General features: G+C 67.6%; 2 protein-coding genes across 4 annotated transcripts; both read left to right on the top strand.

Moving 5' to 3' along the window:
- The first annotated feature begins 3,929 nt into the window (after nt 1-3,929).
- HIC1 (HIC ZBTB transcriptional repressor 1) lies at nt 3,930-10,004 on the top strand. 2 transcript variants are annotated; one of them, XM_073315518.1, is made up of 2 exons: nt 3,930-4,848; nt 7,285-10,004. In XM_073315518.1, the coding sequence occupies exons 1-2, from the start codon at nt 4,797-4,799 to the stop codon at nt 9,204-9,206; spliced, it is 1,974 nt and encodes a 657-aa protein (XP_073171619.1). In that variant the 5' UTR covers nt 3,930-4,796; the 3' UTR covers nt 9,207-10,004. The 2 variants fall into 2 exon arrangements, with proteins under 2 accessions (XP_073171619.1, XP_073171620.1); XM_073315519.1 differs by lacking the exon at nt 3,930-4,848 and adding an exon at nt 6,470-6,762.
- A 2,559-nt stretch (nt 10,005-12,563) lies between these two features.
- LOC140899655 (hypermethylated in cancer 1 protein-like) lies at nt 12,564-19,330 on the top strand. 2 transcript variants are annotated; one of them, XM_073315501.1, is made up of 2 exons: nt 12,564-13,354; nt 15,791-19,330. In XM_073315501.1, the coding sequence occupies exons 1-2, from the start codon at nt 13,303-13,305 to the stop codon at nt 17,704-17,706; spliced, it is 1,968 nt and encodes a 655-aa protein (XP_073171602.1). In that variant the 5' UTR covers nt 12,564-13,302; the 3' UTR covers nt 17,707-19,330. The 2 variants fall into 2 exon arrangements, with proteins under 2 accessions (XP_073171602.1, XP_073171603.1); XM_073315502.1 differs by lacking the exon at nt 12,564-13,354 and adding an exon at nt 14,977-15,268.
- The last annotated feature ends 505 nt before the right edge of the window (nt 19,331-19,835 follow it).

Raw genomic sequence — 19,835 nt, forward strand, 5'->3', positions numbered from 1 at the left:
AAGCTCCTGTTGTGTCAATATTTAACAGGGGAAATGAGATGACCCAGCTTATATAGGTCTGTCCGTCTGACATTGATCCCAGTCAAGGTAATGGAATGGCTCTGATGGGATTGGGGAATTAAGGAGGTTAATGTAATGAAGGCCATTCAACACGGGCGTACAGAAAACAGATACTGTCAACCTAACTTGACATATGTATTTTTAAATGAGATTACAAATTTGGTTGATAAAGATAACAGTATTGATGTAATATACGTAGACTTCCATACCACATTTGACTTGGTACCACACATCATTTTGGTTACAAAACTAGAAAGATATCAAATTACCATGGCACACATTACATGGATTAAAAACTGACTGACTGACAGGTATCAAAACATAACTGTAAAGGGGAATCATCACTGATCAGGTGAGTTTCTACTGGGATATCACAGGAATTGGTTCTAGGACTTACACTAATTAACATTTTTATCAATGACCTGGAAGAAGACAAAATCATCACTGATCAAGTTTGCAGATGACACAAAAATTGGGAGCATGGTAAGTAATGAAGAGGACAAAGTGATCTGGATCATTTGGTAAGCTGGCTGCAAGCAACAATGCAGATTTTAACATGGCTAAATGTACACACCTGGGAACAAAGAACGGAGGCTGTACTTACAGGATGGGGGACTCTAGCCTGGGACCCAGGGACTCCGAAGAAGACCTGAAGGTCATAGTGTCTTGTCTTGGGGTTCTTTTGCTTTTGTTGATGCTCCAGTGTCCTGACTGTAAACACAGGGCCTATCTGGGCCCAAAGATGTTGCTTGTTCTCACTCTTGATTGAGTTAAATGAGGCCCATCCCATGGTGGGTGATGCTTCGTCCCCAACACTTCTGGCCGGCTGCAATATTCTACCTTTTACATCTCTCCTAAAGGACACCATGGAATTCTCTGCCAATCACCATTACAAACAGCTACTTGGCTGCTTTCAGCAAGTGCCACACTGACCCTGCCATTGGTGACGTACCAAGGAGCGGGGCAGACACAGGTGTCATATGGCTGCCTGGGCATGCCTCTGCCACATTAAAGTTGGGGTGCCCACTGTGACACAGCAGAGGGGGGGCAGATTGAACTGGGGGTGCCGCAGGGGAGTTTCACTGGGACTGTCTGCATGGGGGATGGGATAGCAGGGCGGGGCTTCACTGGAGGGATGATACCTGAGCCTGTAACCTGAGCCAGGAGGGGGGTTGGGGCCAGGTGACATCTTTTGCTCGGGAAGCTGGACAAAGGCTGCAGGAGGAGCCAGGGGGAGGCTGCGTGAGTTGGCTGGAGGGGGTTTTGAGTTGAGAGTGGACTGGGGAAATGGAGGGAACCCCAAGGCTGGGGTCTAAGCTCCCTGCCCCACAGAAGGACCTGTCTGAGGAGTCCTGGTTGTACCAATAAGCTCTGTTTGGGACTGTGTTCCTGTCGTCCAATAAACCTTCTGTTTTACTGGCTGGCTGAGAGTCAGGGTGAATTGCAGGGTGCAGGGCCCTGACTCCCCGACACTCCATGACAGCCACATACAGAGTGTCGTGTTCCCCCCCCCCCCCGGGCAATGGCTGCTTTTCTTGCTGGGCTCCTCTCTTCCAGACCTTTGACATGTGAATTAATTAAACCAGCTTAGACCCCCTGCCATTTAGTGAGCCAAATGCAAAGGTGAAGTGTAAAGACCTGAGTGTCACATGCTGCTACATGGGCATTTGTCTAAGCGGATGGGAGATGTTTTCACTCCCGTGCACAGGGGCCAGAGGAAAGTGTAAGTGACAGGAGCTCTGACCCTCCTGGACTCTCCTCCGCTCACTCTGCCCTGGGCCCCTAAACTCTAAGTCTCAGTCTGCTCTTGGAATGGGCTCTGAATAGAGGGAGTGTCCATGGCCACTTGTCACTGCAACATGGCCATTCACTGTGGCCTGTCTATGCCACAAGCACACCTGGCTCCTGACACCCTTGGCCAGCCCCGTGCAAACAGCACTGAGCTGGACTGCTGCAGCTTGTTTATTTCACAACAGGGTGATGTGTCAGCCACATAGCCTGTCACACCTACCAGCCCACCCAGCTGGGCCTGCGGGTGCATGCTGGGAAAATCTGGGCGGTTGCCCCACGGTACCTGAGGGGAGGGGGGAGGAGTGTCTGAGGCCGTGCAGTCATTGTTACCCACAGTGCAGTGTGCGCTGCAGGCCATCACCCGCTGAGCTGGTCACAGCTGGGGGCCACCCGCCAGCCTGGGGGAAACCCGGCGTTGGCATGGTTACTATCGCTATCCCTGCCGTGTGTGGTCCCCCGCCAGGTCACTGCCATGTGGGACACAGGAGTCTGAGTCCCACTCCTGACCCTGGTGCCTGTACATGGGGCCAGAGGGGGCGCGCGACGGGCCCCTGGGGCTTGCTCCCTGCCAGCCTAGGTCTGCACCAAGAACTTCTGCATCTGTCCCCTTGCAGCTGACCCCGTCCCTTCTGACAGTCTGCCGGGGACTCGCAGCGGGACGCGGATCCAGCGGGCCCCGCCAGAGGTGGGAACATTTTCCCAAGGGAAAGATTTTCCATCGAGACAAAGACATTAAGAAACAAACAAACAAACAAACAAGGTCCTCTGGGGAGCAGGATCCAGGGGACTGGGGGGAGCTGGACGGGGGGCAGCTGGACCAGCAGCAGCTGGATCACGAGGTTCAGGGGAGCTGGGTTGGGGGAACCTGGACTGGGGATTTTCCCGCAGAGCCAAACCCCGGCCCGCGCGGTCTTTGCCCGCCTTTCCTGTGCTTGGTCCCAGCACTGGGGATGCTTTTCCTTCCTTCATTTGCCGTATTTGGGTGTCGCATTTCAAGATCGATTGGCCAATGTAAGTCACGTGGTAACCCCCCAAAAAACAACAACTTTCATTTTCAATACTCCCCCCCCCGCCCTAACACACTAACCAGTGCCCGATGCGCCCGCGCCTGGGCTGCTGTGAAATCCCCGGACAGCTATGGGGTCCCCCCAGCTCTGCTGTGCCCGCTCCGTGCCCGGGGCCGGGGGGAAGTGTCCGCACGAGTAACAAGTGCCAGGGAAGGCTGCAGGCGGGCCCCGGGGAGCCCAGCTTGTGCCAGGCGCGCCCCGTCCGCCCGTCGGGCGCTCCTGCTGCCCACGGGCCGGGGGCTTCCCTTGCCCAGGCTCGGAGATGAGGCCCCACGAGCCCGGAGGGGCCCCGTGCCTGGCCTGGAGCCGCCGAGCACAAGGGCTGAAGGCTGAGCGGGACAGTTCCGGGGCTCCCGCCGGCTTTTCTCGCGCGTCCTGCTCGCGCGGGGCCGGCAGGGCCTGGGCCGGGCTCTTCGCGAGGGCTCCAGACCCGCGGCAGCAGCTCCGCGCGGAGGGTCTGGCTGTCAGTGTCCAGCCCTACACCAGCGGCCTTCCCCGTCCCCAGGGCCCCAGCTTCCCTCGTCCCGCCCGCAGGGTCCCTGCCCTGCCCCGCCCGAGCCAGAGCTCTGCTCCCGGCTCGGATTCATTCCGCGCCCCAGGCTCCGTTCGCGCTGCAGGGGCACCCGGGCCCCGCCAGACCCGCCCCACAGCTCGCCAGCCGAGCCCCTCCTGCACCCCGCGAACCACAGAACTTCCTCGCCCCAGAGGGGGAGCCGCCGCCGCCGCCCCCCGGTCCGGGCTGGGAGCTGCCGGCCCCGACGGAGCCCACCTGTGCTGACAGCGACCCCTGTCCTCCCGCTCACCTTCCCCCGGGGCCAGGGGCGCGCACCTGCGCGGGGAGGCCGCCTGGCAGCGCGGACGCTGCAGGGGAGCGGGGCGAGGGACGCCAGATGGCAGCAGGAGCAGCATTGCCGCCGACCTGGGCCCCCGCCGAGAAGAGCGAGCGCCCGGCGGGGAACCGCTACACCTGGGCTAAGAGATGAGCCCAAGGCGGGGACCCCGTCGGCTGGGCTGGGCTGGGGCTGCTAAGCCGGGAGAGCAGCCGACCCCGCCCCCCGCGGGACTCGCTCCCCCGCGCCCTTCCGGCCCATCCCCTGGGGGGTAGCGCAGAGTTTCTCCGCATCTGGAAGTGCCCCGCGGCGGCAGCAGGAAATCAGGGGGAACCCGCCGCTCCCGGCCCCGCTAGACTCACCCAGGCGTCCGGGCTCCAGGGCTCGCTGGCGCGCTCTCCCTCTGCGGCAGTCGGAGCTGGAGGGGAAGGGGCCGCCGGGGAGCCGTGCGCGGACCCGGAGCTGATACTTTCACCTTCCCAACGGGCCCCTCCCAGCCCAGCGCCCCGGGGCCACCCCCACCCGCCGGCGGACGAAGCGGTTAAATTCCCCGCGCCGGGCAGACGCGTAGGAAGCCGGATCCGGGCAGGCCGGTCCCGGAGACAAGCGGGGCTTTTCCCTCCCGCCGCAGGCAGGGGTCCCCGGGCCAGCTCCGTGGGGAGCCGTCCAGGGCCCCGCTCCTCCCCCTGCTGCCGGGGCCCGCTCGCCCGGCCCGGCCCGGCCCGACCCGGCCCGGCCCCGCCCGGGGAGCCGAGGGGAGGAGGCAGTCAGCTGCTGTCCCTTTAACAGGCGCTGGCGCGGAGCGGAGTTCAGGCCGGGGTCAGGGGGAGTTCGCAGCCCGGGCTTTACCTTTGCGCCGAGCCGTGCGCCGGCGGCACATGCTGCGCCCCGGAGCGGCCGCCGGGCCTGGCACGCAGGGCGCAGCGACCGCCGAGGGAGGCAGCGCCTTGGCAGCAGAGTCCGGAGAGCTGGCATGGGCCGGAGGCGCCGGCTGGCGGCGGGGAGCGCACGGCGGGGACCCAGGGGCTGAGGCTGCTGCTGCGGGGATATGAGAGTCCGCAGAGACCTCGGCTGGCTGGCGGAAGCGACGGAGCCCCCAGGTACGGCGGGACAGGACAGGACGGGGCGGGAGGGCGCCTGTGCCAGGGGCTTCTGCCCGCGCCCCTGGGAGCAGGGCGGGCTCCCAACGCCGGGCGGCCGCACACCTGGCCGGGGCGCCCCCCAGCCATCCTGTAATACAGCACAGAACCGGGGAAGGGGCTGCGCGGGGGCACGGCTGGGTCCCTCCCGGGACGCGAACGCAGAAAGCCGGGCAGGCGGCGCCCTGGGGGGTTGAGCCGCAGCCCGAGGCAGCGGGCGCTTTGCAGGACGGCGAGCGCAGCCTTGGGGCCGGGGCCGCTCGCGGGCGCCAGGCTCAGAGACCAGAGGAGGAAGGGGTCGGTCTCTGCCGGAGGGGGGGTGGCAGAACGGCCGGAGCTGCTGGACCTCCGGTGCGGGGGGCGCTCCCACCCCCACGGCTTGAAGTGGCTCCATCATACCCAGGGTTAGCGTTTGGTTCCTGGCTCTCAGCAGCCGCGCTAGACACGCTGTTCCAGCGCCCTGCAGGGGCCGCAGCCGGATCCCGGGATGGGAGATGAGGGCCAGGACCCGGGGAGCCAGCGCTAGGCCCCCTGCGTGTCTCTGCCCCCAGAGCCGGCAGGGGCTCCCAGGGGTCCTCGCCCCAGATGGGCGCCAGGCCCTGCCCTCGGTGCTCGCGGCTCCCAGACAATCCCATGGACGGGAGTCCCGCTGGCGACTCCAACTCGGCTGGGTCTTCCCCAGGCGGGGCTGCAGGAAGGGACCGATCCCCGCGGGCAGAGTGCGGGTCCCGCCGGGGCTGAGTCGGGCCGGGGCTTCCTGCGGGCGGGGACTCGCCCCGAGGCAGGTCTCTCTCGTCCAGCCCCTTTTCCTCGCCCCCAGGCCCCGCTCCCGCCCCAGAGACAGAGGTGCTGGAACTAGGGCTGCTGGGGGAGCGGTTTCCATCCTGCTCAGGGTATAATGGCTCTCAGCGCCCCGTTCAACGTTGTTCCGGCGCCTCTGCCCAAAGATGCTGTAAAATGGCGAAGTTTGGCTGTCCCGGCGGGTCCCGGCTCCAGCCCGGCCCTTCCCCGCCCTCGGGCTCGCACTGCCCGAGTCCAGTTGGCCCTGGCGCACCCACAGCTCCGCCGCCTCGCTCTCCCCGCCACAGCAGCTGCGCCAGCGGGGGCCCAGCTCGCTGCGGCCCGGGCCCGGCCCAACCCGGGTGTAGGGCTCCGGCCATCCCGCTCCCAGGCCAGCAGCGCCTTCCTCTGGCTCTCCGGAGTGCCCCCCGCGCAGCGCGGCCTGTCCCGGCCTGGGCCCGGGGAAAGGGGCCTCGCTCCCCTGGGGGCCGCCTGTTCTCCCCAGCAAGCCAGCCCGAGCTGGGGCGCTTCGGGGAAGCCCGACCCGGCTCCTTCGCTGGGTTTTGGGCCTCCTGGTGCCAAAATCGCCGCTGGCGGCTCGAATTGGGGCGCACCAGGGAGGCGGGAGAAAGCGGGGCAGGAAGGCGAGGGGCTCCTGACCCCCCTCCCCAGCACCCCTGGCCCACGGGGCTGGCCCTGGAGGCCGGGCCCCGCTCGTCGGGTTTGGGGTCAGAACTGGAGCGGTTCTTCGCCCGGGCTGCGGGCGGGCGGGCGGGCGGGCGCTGGGAAGGGGCCGCTCCAGGTCAGCGGGTGCGTGTAAGGCAGGAAGGGGGCAGAGGGGGGCCGGCCGGGGAGCGGCAGGTGGCCTGGCCCCTCCGCCCCCCGCTCAGGTGGGGCTGGGGCTCGCAGGCGGCGCTGGCAGCGGCGGGAGTGATGTCACCTTCCCCCAGCGCCTGCAGGGGCTTCCCCCCTCCCCCGCCCGGCCGCGCAGAGAAGCCCCGATATAAGGGGTGGCACAAGGCAGCGCAGCAGCCAGTGCGCAGACGAGGCGGCGCAGCCCCGGCTCCCCGGCAGGACTCGCCCTCTCCTCCCCAGGTAGCGGCTGGGCCCGGGCCGCTCAGCAGCCCGGGGCTGGGGCTTCCCCTTCCCGCTGCGGCCGGAGGCGCGGCGCCCTCGCCCCGTCGAAGTGGCGCAGCTCCGGGCGCGCAACTGCCCCGGCCGCAGCCCAAAGCCGAGACCCCCCAGCGCAGCAGCCGGCGGGGGCCCGCCAAGGGCGCGTCGGGCCGGGCGCTAGCAGGGGCGGCCGGCGGGGGGCCTGGCGCTGGGAGCCGGCCCCTCGCTGGGCCCTGGGGGCACGGGGCGCGTGGGGCCCGCGCTCCCCGCTGCCCGGCTCGGGGCTCCCCCGGGGGGCTGCGAAGCGGGCGCTGCGCGCCGGGGTGGGGGCGGCAGGTCGGACGGCGGCGCCCCGCTCCCTCCCCGGCAGCGCCCGCCGCAGCATTCCTCAGCCCTTGCGCAGCGGGCAGCGGGGCGGGGATGTTTTGCCTTCATTAGGCCGCGGCTGCGCTGCGCCGGGCGGGCCGGGCCGGCCGCCAGCCCCTCACCGTGTGTCTCTTGCAGGTGGCGGGGGCAGCCCCGCGCTGGAGGCCATGGAGGTGCCGAGCCACTCGAGGCAGCTGCTCCTGCAGCTCAACACGCAGCGGGCCAAGGGCTTCCTGTGCGACGTGATCATCGTGGTGCAGAACGCGCTGTTCCGGGCGCACAAGAACATCCTGGCGGCCAGCAGCGTCTACCTGAAGTCGCTGGTGGTGCACGACAACCTGCTCAACCTGGACCACGAGATGGTGAGCCCGGGCGTCTTCCGCCTGGTGCTGGACTTCATCTACACCGGCCGGCTGGGCGAGTGCGAGCCGGGCGAGCCGGGCCTGGGGGCCGTGCTGGCGGCCGCTAGCTACCTGCAGGTGCCGGCCCTGGTGGCTCTGTGCAAGAAGAAGCTGAAGCGGTCTGGCAAGTACTGTCACCTGCGAGGCAGCTACAGCCCCTACAGCAAGGTGGCCAGGGGGCTGCGGGCCGCCCCTGTCATCCAGGCCTGCTACGCGGGTGCCCCCCGGCCTGTGGACGTGCAGCCTGGCGAGCCCCTCAACCCGCTCAGCACCCAGTGTGGGGAGCTCTATGCCTCCACCGCCCAGGGCCCCGCCCTGCACCAGCCGGGCCTGTGCCCACCCGAGAGGCACTGCTCTCCGCCCTGCGGCCTGGACCTCTCCAAAAAGAGCCCCACCAGCCCTTCCTCCCAGCTGCTGCCCACAGACAGACTCCACCCCGGGGACAGCAGGGAGCCCTTGCTGGCCCCCGGGCACGACAGCCCGCCGGGCAGCGCTTCTCTGCTGGCCAGCCACGGCTCCGCCTACAAAGACCCCCCCCAGGTGGGCGAAGGCGTGATCCACCCCGCAGAGCGCTTCCGTGGCAGCCCGCCCTGTGTCGAGCCCCCTGCCCGGGCCGAGGGCCACGACTTCCTGTACCGCTGGATGAAGCACGAGCGAATGGGCAGCTACCTGGAGGAGTGTGAGGCGGAGAAGGAGCCTGAGCGGGAGGAGAAGGCCGAGTCGCCCCTGCAGTCCCGCTACCCCAGCATCGAGAGCAACGAGCTGGAGAACGACAACAGCACCAGCGAGGACACGGGCAGCAGCGAGGGCCCATCTCCCGGGGGCACCCTGGGCCCCTACTGCAACCACCTGGCCTACGAGCCCGAGAGCCTGGGGGACAACCTGTACGTGTGCATCCCCTGCGGCAAGGGCTTCCCCAGCTCGGAGCAGCTCAACGCCCACGTGGAGGCCCACACCGAGGAGGAGCTGTACCACAAGGCGGCCTCGGAGCAGACCGGCCCCTTCCTGGACAAGGGCGGCCAGAGCCTGGGCGACATCATCCGGCCCTACCGCTGCTCCTCCTGCGACAAGGCCTACAAGGACCCGGCCACGCTGCGGCAGCACGAGAAGACGCACTGGCTCACGCGGCCCTACCCCTGCACCATCTGCGGCAAGAAGTTCACGCAGCGCGGCACCATGACCCGGCACATGCGCAGCCACCTGGGCCTCAAGCCCTTCGCCTGCGACGCCTGCGGCATGCGCTTCACCCGGCAGTACCGGCTCACCGAGCACATGCGCATCCACTCGGGCGAGAAGCCCTACGAGTGCCAGGTCTGCGGCGGCAAGTTCGCCCAGCAGCGCAACCTCATCAGCCACATGAAGATGCACGCGGCCGGGCCCGACGGCAAGTCCAAGCTGGACTTCCCCGAGAGCGTCTTCGCCATGGCACGGCTCACGGCCGACCAGCTGGGCCTCAAGCAGGAGAAGGCGGCGGAGCTGCTCTCGCACACCTCACACTTCCTCAGCGACCCCAAGGGCCTGGAGAGCCTGTACCCGCTGGCCCGATTCACCGCCGAGCACCTGGGGCTGAGCCAGGAGAAGGCGGCCGAGATGCTGGGTCCAGCCTCACACCTGCACAGCGAAGGTGGCCGGAGCATAGAGTGCTATTCACCCACCTAACAGAGCATCCCTGGCACCCCGGGGCTGCCCACTCCTGCCACAGCCAAAAAGGCCGCAAGGCCGCAGGGTCTCCTAGTGCCCACAGCCCCCTCTCCAGATCGACTCTCAGTAGCATTTGGGGAGTGGGAACTTTTCTCCCTGCAAATGTGCAGTGGCTGAATTCTTCCTCCAGCCCCCATCCAATGGGGAAAGGCCAGAACAGGGGGTGGGGTGAGCCCCTGGCATACAGCATTGGGCAGCAGCTCTCTCCAGCGGCTCAGTCTCAACTTGGTGTATTGGGAGCAGCCGAAGGGTTTGATCTTCCAAGGCCTCCACAGGCATCTCTACGCTCTGGCCCCGCAAACCCTGCCCAGAGCCTGGGCCTGGCATGTGCCTCTTGCTGCAGAGCCCTGGTGGCTGGGGCAGCTCTTCTCCCAGCTCTGACTGCAGCGGGGCCTGGCTGGGGGATGGGGTGGGAGAATGACCCATCTCCCCCGCCCACCTCTGAGCCCTCCTAGCCCAAAGCTCCTGCTGCTGGGCCTGGGCCCCAACTAGCTGAGCAGAAACCAAAGCAACCACCGGAGGAGGAGGAGGAGGAGGAGGAGGAGACCCAGTCCCTGCACCCTCGCTGTACTCAGGGATGTCCCAGTGTCCTGCCTGACCCTGGCCAGGCCCAGCTGCCTCAGAGGAGAATTCCTGCCCTGGGCGATTCCAGAGTCGTCCCCCCCCAACCCCCTTTCCCCGGGCGCATGGATCTGGGGCCCGGCTGTCCATAGACTGAGCCCCTGGGATGCATCCCTCCCCACCCCCACCCCAGTCTCTACTCTCTGGGATCACAGGTGGGAACCATGATGCTGGGGGTGTGAATGCTGCTGTTTCTCTGGGGGTCTCTGCTAGGAGGTGGGCTGGAAGCATGAGGCCATGGGAGTAGTTTGTTAAAACCCTGCTTGGGCTTTCCCAGGGGTGGGCTCCTCTCCTCCCTTACTAGGCTGCAGGGGGAGAGCTGCCCCCTCCCAGGGCTGGTGCCCAGAGCATGCAGGCAGGGGAGTGACGCCAGGCTGTCAGTGTGGGGCAGGGGGCCAGGCTGCTCTCCCCTCACTGTGCTCCTTGTACCAAAGGGCTGTGTCCCTGGGAAGACGCCCCAACTCATCCCCCAGCAGCTCTGGTGGGAGGCCCCCTCTCCTCTGCTCCCTGGAGGCTCAGTCCTGGACCAGGAGCTTGTGACAAAGACAAAATGGCTCCGTCTCCTGCCTTGCTGGGCACCCCTGGGCAGCAGGGCTCTGCCATGCCCAGGCCAGGGTGGGGCTGAGAGCTTTATGCTGAAGCCCATGGTGGGCAGTGCAGGGGCCAATGACACGGGGTGGTGGTGGGGGAGCGGTTAGGTCTCTGCCCTGCTGGCCAGTGGAGACAGGTGTTGCAGGGCTGCATGCAGGCGCCTCCCCCCGGCCCCCGTGATAGCACCCTGAGCTTGACCCTCGGGCCAGGCCAGCTGCACTGAGGAGGCAGATCCTCCCCGCACTCCTGGGTTAATGGGGCACAAGATCCAGGTGCTGCCAAGCCCGGAGCCCTGCCTGGGGCCTTCCTTGCTCTGTCCAGGCAGAGCCACCAAAGCCGTAGGGGCTGGGGAGAGCCCTGCCGTGAGTGACCCAGGCCTGGGTCCCATCCCACCCCCGGGTCCCATCCCACTCCCGTCTGGCCTGCAGGATAATGTGAAGCTCTTTTCCCTGCCTTTGTCTTTTCTCCTTTGCACACGAGGCCGAGGGGGCCGCCCCACGGTGACTGCTCCTGGCCTCCAACCAACTGTGCCTTTAGCCTGACCGGCTGCTCCTCCAAGGGGGCTTGGGTGCAAATGCTCCCAGTGCCAAATGTCCGTGCCCCCAGCTCAGGGGCCTCTGGCTGGCAGTGACTCAGGGCACCGACCCTGCCTCCCCTTTCCAGCTGCGCAGGAATTTGGGCACCAAACGGGCTCCCCAGGCAACTACGGGCTTGGCTAGGGCCAGGAATCCCAGGCCAGAGCCCGACACGGGCTGCCCTTAGCCTTGCAGCCATCAGGGACAACGCTGCAGAAGCTGCGACCAAAACGCAGAGGGAGGGGGCGTATCCAGTGCGTGGATCCAGGTCTCCCTGCCCCCTCCCGGTTTGTATATTCTTCTGATTTGTACACGGGCATTTTGTCCCGTCCTTTTCTATACTCAAAACCAAATGAGCAATAAAGTGACATTAAACCTGAGGTCCCGGCTCCTTCTTTTGGTCTGGATGGGCCCAGCCTCTGCCCTGGCAAACTCCGCTCCTTAGGGTCAGACATGGGAGTGGGCAGTCAGGTACTAGCCCAGCTTGGGGAGGGCAGAGGATGATGAGGGATGTGGCTCCAAAGCCCAGCTCTGGGGCTAGTGGCTTCTTTAAGGTGTGCGGCCTGGGGGAGAGGCTGTAATGCAGTTTTCCCCCTGACTCCAGGCACATCCTGGGGTACCAGTGAGGGTCCCTTGGGGCAGAGGTGCTGCTGGAAAGGGCAGCCCTCGGAGGCGAAGCCAGGGCTGTGATGGGTGTTTCTGCTGCAGTCCAGCACTGGGTCTGGGGGAGACAGGCTCCCCCCGCAGGGAGAACAGCTCAGGGGGAGATGATAGGCTCCCCCCCTGGGGAAAACCAGTACTGGGAGGGGTGACAGACTCCCCCAGTAGGGAGAACAAGGTGGGTGAGGGGGGATAATGGACAATTCACCACTGTGGAGCTGCTGTGGTGCAAGCAGAAATTCTGGACTGGCCACAGGGCGCCGGGGCAGATGCTCTGCCCAGGGCTGTGCAGGAGGGCAGGCTGGCTGGGCACCATGGGCCCTTGCTGACCTCTTTGAAGTCAATGGCAAAACTCCTTCTGGGTCTCTAGGGAGCCTTCTGCCCTGGTTGGGAAAGGGGGGCCAGGTTCCATTCCGCCCCCAAACTGGGTAGCCTTTCCCGAGGCTGGAGCTGCTGCCGGGCCCAGCTCGGGCTGCAGGCCCATGAGTCCGAATTCCCACCTCCGCTGGGAACAGAACAGACAGAGGCAGCCCAGAGGAGCATTTGGTAGGAAAAACTTATTAAGAAAACATCTTAACAAAGCGACACAACTCATGGCCATCACCCCTGAGGCCTGGCCAGGCCCTGTGGGCACCAGGTGAAGCAAAGGACAAGAGAGTCACAGGGGAGCCAAAGGGCAGGGATGGAGCAAAGCCAGCACCCGGCCAGAGGGAGCAGCCAGCAGCCCTGGGGGAAGCGGGACCCCCAGATCTCAGACCAAAGGGGGAGCCCCGCCTCCGTCCCCCCACGGGACTCGCTCCCCCGCGCCCTTCCGGCCCATCCCCTGGGGGGTAGCGCAGAGTTTCTCCGCATCTGGAAGTGCCCCGCGGCGGCAGCAGGAAATCAGGGGGAACCCGCCGCTCCCGGCCCCGCTAGACTCACCCAGGCGTCCGGGCTCCAGGGCTCGCTGGCGCGCTCTCCCTCTGCGGCAGTCGGAGCTGGAGGGGAAGGGGCCGCCGGGGAGCCGTGCGCGGACCCGGAGCTGATACTTTCACCTTCCCAACGGGCCCCTCCCAGCCCAGCGCCCCGGGGCCACCCCCACCCGCCGGCGGACGAAGCGGTTAAATTCCCCGCGCCGGGCAGACGCGTAGGAAGCCGGATCCGGGCAGGCCGGTCCCGGAGACAAGCGGGGCTTTTCCCTCCCGCCGCAGGCAGGGGTCCCCGGGCCAGCTCCGTGGGGAGCCGTCCAGGGCCCCGCTCCTCCCCCTGCTGCCGGGGCCCGCTCGCCCGGCCCGGCCCGGCCCGACCCGGCCCGGCCCCGCCCGGGGAGCCGAGGGGAGGAGGCAGTCAGCTGCTGTCCCTTTAACAGGCGCTGGCGCGGAGCGGAGTTCAGGCCGGGGTCAGGGGGAGTTCGCAGCCCGGGCTTTACCTTTGCGCCGAGCCGTGCGCCGGCGGCACATGCTGCGCCCCGGAGCGGCCGCCGGGCCTGGCACGCAGGGCGCAGCGACCGCCGAGGGAGGCAGCGCCTTGGCAGCAGAGTCCGGAGAGCTGGCATGGGCCGGAGGCGCCGGCTGGCGGCGGGGAGCGCACGGCGGGGACCCAGGGGCTGAGGCTGCTGCTGCGGGGATATGAGAGTCCGCAGAGACCTCGGCTGGCTGGCGGAAGCGACGGAGCCCCCAGGTACGGCGGGACAGGACAGGACGGGGCGGGAGGGCGCCTGTGCCAGGGGCTTCTGCCCGCGCCCCTGGGAGCAGGGCGGGCTCCCAACGCCGGGCGGCCGCACACCTGGCCGGGGCGCCCCCCAGCCATCCTGTAATACAGCACAGAACCGGGGAAGGGGCTGCGCGGGGGCACGGCTGGGTCCCTCCCGGGACGCGAACGCAGAAAGCCGGGCAGGCGGCGCCCTGGGGGGTTGAGCCGCAGCCCGAGGCAGCGGGCGCTTTGCAGGACGGCGAGCGCAGCCTTGGGGCCGGGGCCGCTCGCGGGCGCCAGGCTCAGAGACCAGAGGAGGAAGGGGTCGGTCTCTGCCGGAGGGGGGGTGGCAGAACGGCCGGAGCTGCTGGACCTCCGGTGCGGGGGGCGCTCCCACCCCCACGGCTTGAAGTGGCTCCATCATACCCAGGGTTAGCGTTTGGTTCCTGGCTCTCAGCAGCCGCGCTAGACACGCTGTTCCAGCGCCCTGCAGGGGCCGCAGCCGGATCCCGGGATGGGAGATGAGGGCCAGGACCCGGGGAGCCAGCGCTAGGCCCCCTGCGTGTCTCTGCCCCCAGAGCCGGCAGGGGCTCCCAGGGGTCCTCGCCCCAGATGGGCGCCAGGCCCTGCCCTCGGTGCTCGCGGCTCCCAGACAATCCCATGGACGGGAGTCCCGCTGGCGACTCCAACTCGGCTGGGTCTTCCCCAGGCGGGGCTGCAGGAAGGGACCGATCCCCGCGGGCAGAGTGCGGGTCCCGCCGGGGCTGAGTCGGGCCGGGGCTTCCTGCGGGCGGGGACTCGCCCCGAGGCAGGTCTCTCTCGTCCAGCCCCTTTTCCTCGCCCCCAGGCCCCGCTCCCGCCCCAGAGACAGAGGTGCTGGAACTAGGGCTGCTGGGGGAGCGGTTTCCATCCTGCTCAGGGTATAATGGCTCTCAGCGCCCCGTTCAACGTTGTTCCGGCGCCTCTGCCCAAAGATGCTGTAAAATGGCGAAGTTTGGCTGTCCCGGCGGGTCCCGGCTCCAGCCCGGCCCTTCCCCGCCCTCGGGCTCGCACTGCCCGAGTCCAGTTGGCCCTGGCGCACCCACAGCTCCGCCGCCTCGCTCTCCCCGCCACAGCAGCTGCGCCAGCGGGGGCCCAGCTCGCTGCGGCCCGGGCCCGGCCCAACCCGGGTGTAGGGCTCCGGCCATCCCGCTCCCAGGCCAGCAGCGCCTTCCTCTGGCTCTCCGGAGTGCCCCCCGCGCAGCGCGGCCTGTCCCGGCCTGGGCCCGGGGAAAGGGGCCTCGCTCCCCTGGGGGCCGCCTGTTCTCCCCAGCAAGCCAGCCCGAGCTGGGGCGCTTCGGGGAAGCCCGACCCGGCTCCTTCGCTGGGTTTTGGGCCTCCTGGTGCCAAAATCGCCGCTGGCGGCTCGAATTGGGGCGCACCAGGGAGGCGGGAGAAAGCGGGGCAGGAAGGCGAGGGGCTCCTGACCCCCCTCCCCAGCACCCCTGGCCCACGGGGCTGGCCCTGGAGGCCGGGCCCCGCTCGTCGGGTTTGGGGTCAGAACTGGAGCGGTTCTTCGCCCGGGCTGCGGGCGGGCGGGCGGGCGGGCGCTGGGAAGGGGCCGCTCCAGGTCAGCGGGTGCGTGTAAGGCAGGAAGGGGGCAGAGGGGGGCCGGCCGGGGAGCGGCAGGTGGCCTGGCCCCTCCGCCCCCCGCTCAGGTGGGGCTGGGGCTCGCAGGCGGCGCTGGCAGCGGCGGGAGTGATGTCACCTTCCCCCAGCGCCTGCAGGGGCTTCCCCCCTCCCCCGCCCGGCCGCGCAGAGAAGCCCCGATATAAGGGGTGGCACAAGGCAGCGCAGCAGCCAGTGCGCAGACGAGGCGGCGCAGCCCCGGCTCCCCGGCAGGACTCGCCCTCTCCTCCCCAGGTAGCGGCTGGGCCCGGGCCGCTCAGCAGCCCGGGGCTGGGGCTTCCCCTTCCCGCTGCGGCCGGAGGCGCGGCGCCCTCGCCCCGTCGAAGTGGCGCAGCTCCGGGCGCGCAACTGCCCCGGCCGCAGCCCAAAGCCGAGACCCCCCAGCGCAGCAGCCGGCGGGGGCCCGCCAAGGGCGCGTCGGGCCCGGCGCTAGCAGGGGCGGCCGGCGGGGGGCCTGGCGCTGGGAGCCGGCCCCTCGCTGGGCCCTGGGGGCACGGGGCGCGTGGGGCCCGCGCTCCCCGCTGCCCGGCTCGGGGCTCCCCCGGGGGGCTGCGAAGCGGGCGCTGCGCGCCGGGGTGGGGGCGGCAGGTCGGACGGCGGCGCCCCGCTCCCTCCCCGGCAGCGCCCGCCGCAGCATTCCTCAGCCCTTGCGCAGCGGGCAGCGGGGCGGGGATGTTTTGCCTTCATTAGGCCGCGGCTGCGCTGCGCCGGGCGGGCCGGGCCGGCCGCCAGCCCCTCACCGTGTGTCTCTTGCAGGTGGCGGGGGCAGCCCCGCGCTGGAGGCCATGGAGGTGCCGAGCCACTCGAGGCAGCTGCTCCTGCAGCTCAACACGCAGCGGGCCAAGGGCTTCCTGTGCGACGTGATCATCGTGGTGCAGAACGCGCTGTTCCGGGCGCACAAGAACATCCTGGCGGCCAGCAGCGTCTACCTGAAGTCGCTGGTGGTGCACGACAACCTGCTCAACCTGGACCACGAGATGGTGAGCCCGGGCGTCTTCCGCCTGGTGCTGGACTTCATCTACACCGGCCGGCTGGGCGAGTGCGAGCCGGGCGAGCCGGGCCTGGGGGCCGTGCTGGCGGCCGCTAGCTACCTGCAGGTGCCGGCCCTGGTGGCTCTGTGCAAGAAGAAGCTGAAGCGGTCTGGCAAGTACTGTCACCTGCGAGGCAGCTACAGCCCCTACAGCAAGGTGGCCAGGGGGCTGCGGGCCGCCCCTGTCATCCAGGCCTGCTACGCGGGTGCCCCCCGGCCTGTGGACGTGCAGCCTGGCGAGCCCCTCAACCCGCTCAGCACCCAGTGTGGGGAGCTCTATGCCTCCACCGCCCAGGGCCCCGCCCTGCACCAGCCGGGCCTGTGCCCACCCGAGAGGCACTGCTCTCCGCCCTGCGGCCTGGACCTCTCCAAAAAGAGCCCCACCAGCCCTTCCTCCCAGCTGCTGCCCACAGACAGACTCCACCCCGGGGACAGCAGGGAGCCCTTGCTGGCCCCCGGGCACGACAGCCCGCCGGGCAGCGCTTCTCTGCTGGCCAGCCACGGCTCCGCCTACAAAGACCCCCCCCAGGTGGGCGAAGGCGTGATCCACCCCGCAGAGCGCTTCCGTGGCAGCCCGCCCTGTGTCGAGCCCCCTGCCCGGGCCGAGGGCCACGACTTCCTGTACCGCTGGATGAAGCACGAGCGAATGGGCAGCTACCTGGAGGAGTGTGAGGCGGAGAAGGAGCCTGAGCGGGAGGAGAAGGCCGAGTCGCCCCTGCAGTCCCGCTACCCCAGCATCGAGAGCAACGAGCTGGAGAACGACAACAGCACCAGCGAGGACACGGGCAGCAGCGAGGGCCCATCTCCCGGGGGCACCCTGGGCCCCTACTGCAACCACCTGGCCTACGAGCCCGAGAGCCTGGGGGACAACCTGTACGTGTGCATCCCCTGCGGCAAGGGCTTCCCCAGCTCGGAGCAGCTCAACGCCCACGTGGAGGCCCACACCGAGGAGGAGCTGTACCACAAGGCGGCCTCGGAGCAGACCGGCCCCTTCCTGGACAAGGGCGGCCAGAGCCTGGGCGACATCATCCGGCCCTACCGCTGCTCCTCCTGCGACAAGGCCTACAAGGACCCGGCCACGCTGCGGCAGCACGAGAAGACGCACTGGCTCACGCGGCCCTACCCCTGCACCATCTGCGGCAAGAAGTTCACGCAGCGCGGCACCATGACCCGGCACATGCGCAGCCACCTGGGCCTCAAGCCCTTCGCCTGCGACGCCTGCGGCATGCGCTTCACCCGGCAGTACCGGCTCACCGAGCACATGCGCATCCACTCGGGCGAGAAGCCCTACGAGTGCCAGGTCTGCGGCGGCAAGTTCGCCCAGCAGCGCAACCTCATCAGCCACATGAAGATGCACGCGGCCGGGCCCGACGGCAAGTCCAAGCTGGACTTCCCCGAGAGCGTCTTCGCCATGGCACGGCTCACGGCCGACCAGCTGGGCCTCAAGCAGGAGAAGGCGGCGGAGCTGCTCTCGCACACCTCGCACTTCCTCAGCGACCCCAAGGGCCTGGAGAGCCTGTACCCGCTGGCCCGATTCACCGCCGAGCACCTGGGGCTGAGCCAGGAGAAGGCGGCCGAGATGCTGGGTCCAGGCCCCCTGCTGCACAGTGACCGGACCATAGAGCGCTATTCGCCCACCTAATGGGGCGGCCCAAGACCCACGGCAGCTAGAGCCAAAGAGGCCATGTGGCCACAGAGTCTCCCAGAGCCCGTGGTTCCCTCCCCAGATGGACTCTCAGTAGCATTTGGGGAGTGGGAACTTTTCCCTGAAAATGTGCAGTGATGGAGATCTTCTGCCTCGCCCCGCCTCATGGGGACAGACCAGACCCACCAAAGAGCGGGGGGAGGCAAAGCCTCACGCAGAGGGTCCCCCACGAGTGGCGCTGGGGGGAACATGCTGCAGGGTTGGGGCTGTGTTTACAGCTGGGCGATGGCTTGGTGCAAAGAGTGGGGTGATGGGGTGGGATAGTGATCAACCCTACTTACTGGCCCACAACATCCATCCCTTCCTGCGTCCTGTGGTAGCTGCTCCCTGGAGGGCTGCCAGGAGCAGTGCCCAGATACGACGCAGCCGGTACCGTGCCCCTGCCTTACCTGGACAGCCACCAAGTGCCCAGCAGCGCCTGGTGCCTCCCTGCACAAGGACTTTTCCATTAAGGAAAATGTGAACCTGCCTCCTACCTCAGGAGCCAGTCGCTTCCCCCGCTGGGACGGGGCCATGGCTGTCCCCCCACACCCTCCTTGCTGCAGACGGGCCCAGTACGAGCACAATAACCCAGCTCTGTGCCCACTGCATAAATCTTCCTGGCCTGCGCCTGCCCCCAGTCCTAGGGTGCCTCTGCTCAGGTCCCCTTGGAGCCCAGCTTCCCAGTGGGGCCAGGCCTGGAGGAGTCAGGGGCTCTGTGAGGGACACAGACATTTGCTGCAGCTCCACTTTGTGCCTCAGTGAACAGTGGCTTCCGCAGCTGCCTTCAGCTGGGACCCCCCGGCTTTGCTCACCAGCCTGAACTCTGGCTCGAGATGCAAAGGCACACGGGCCCCTCAATCATCCAGGGCTGGCCCACTGGGCAGGGTCAGTGCCTGCTGCAGGAAAGGGAGCCTGTCTGGGGGCGGGGTTCAGGAAAGGATCTTACCCAGAGTGGCTTTGTCCCAGCAGCTGGGCGCTGCCCTCCTTGTGGAGCAGTGGCATTTCAGCGGGAGCTGCCCGTGAGTGCAGCTTTGTCAAGTGGCTGGATCCCAGCTGGGTGGAATGGGAGCAGCCGAAGGGTTTGATCTTCCAAGGCCTCCGCAGGCATCTCTACGCTCTGGCCCCGCAAACCCTGCCCAGAGCCTGGGCCTGGCATGTGCCTCTTGCTGCAGAGCCCTGGTGGCTGGGGCAGCTCTTCTCCCAGCTCTGACTGTAGCGGGGCCTGGCTGGGGGATGGGGTGGGAGAATGACCCATCTCCCCCGCCCACCTCTGAGCCCTCCTAGCCCAAAGCTCCTGCTGCTGGGCCTGGGCCCCAACTAGCTGAGCAGAAACCAAAGCAACCACCGGAGGAGGAGGAGGAGGAGGAGACCCAGTCCCTGCACCCTCGCTGTACTCAGGGATGTCCCAGTGTCCTGCCTGACCCTGGCGAGGCCCAGCTGCCTCAGAGGAGAATTCCTGCCCTGGGCGATTCCAGAGTCGTCCCCCCCCAACCCCCTTTCCCCGGGCGCATGGATCTGGGGCCCGGCTGTCCATAGACTGAGCCCCTGGGATGCATCCCTCCCCACCCCCACCCCAGTCTCTACTCTCTGGGATCACAGGTGGGAACCATGATGCTGGGGGTGTGAATGCTGCTGTTTCTCTGGGGGTCTCTGCTAGGAGGTGGGCTGGAAGCATGAGGCCATGGGAGTAGTTTGTTAAAACCCTGCTTGGGCTTTCCCAGGGGTGGGCTCCTCTCCTCCCTTACTAGGCTGCAGGGGGAGAGCTGCCCCCTCCCAGGGCTGGTGCCCAGAGCATGCAGGCAGGGGAGTGACGCCAGGCTGTCAGTGTGGGGCAGGGGGCCAGGCTGCTCTCCCCTCACTGTGCTCCTTGTACCAAAGGGCTGTGTCCCTGGGAAGACGCCCCAACTCATCCCCCAGCAGCTCTGGTGGGAGGCCCCCTCTCCTCTGCTCCCTGGAGGCTCAGTCCTGGACCAGGAGCTTGTGACAAAGACAAAATGGCTCCGTCTCCTGCCTTGCTGGGCACCCCTGGGCAGCAGGGCTCTGCCATGCCCAGGCCAGGGTGGGGCTGAGAGCTTTATGCTGAA

The sequence above is a fragment of the Lepidochelys kempii genome, chromosome 17, assembly GCF_965140265.1.
Source record: "Lepidochelys kempii isolate rLepKem1 chromosome 17, rLepKem1.hap2, whole genome shotgun sequence".
Classification (NCBI taxonomy): domain Eukaryota; kingdom Metazoa; phylum Chordata; order Testudines; family Cheloniidae; genus Lepidochelys; species Lepidochelys kempii.

What these genes read in the sequence shown, in the direction of transcription:
- HIC1 (XM_073315518.1), top strand. Translation starts at nt 4,797, where the DNA reads ATGAGAGTCCGCAGAGACCTCGGCTGGCTGGCGGAAGCGACGGAGCCC. An exon ending in GGAAGCGACGGAGCCCCCAG is followed by an intron (nt 4,849 to 7,284) that starts GTACGGCGGGAC and finishes TGTCTCTTGCAG; the next exon opens with GTGGCGGGGGCAGCCCCGCG.
- LOC140899655 (XM_073315501.1), top strand. Translation starts at nt 13,303, where the DNA reads ATGAGAGTCCGCAGAGACCTCGGCTGGCTGGCGGAAGCGACGGAGCCC. An exon ending in GGAAGCGACGGAGCCCCCAG is followed by an intron (nt 13,355 to 15,790) that starts GTACGGCGGGAC and finishes TGTCTCTTGCAG; the next exon opens with GTGGCGGGGGCAGCCCCGCG.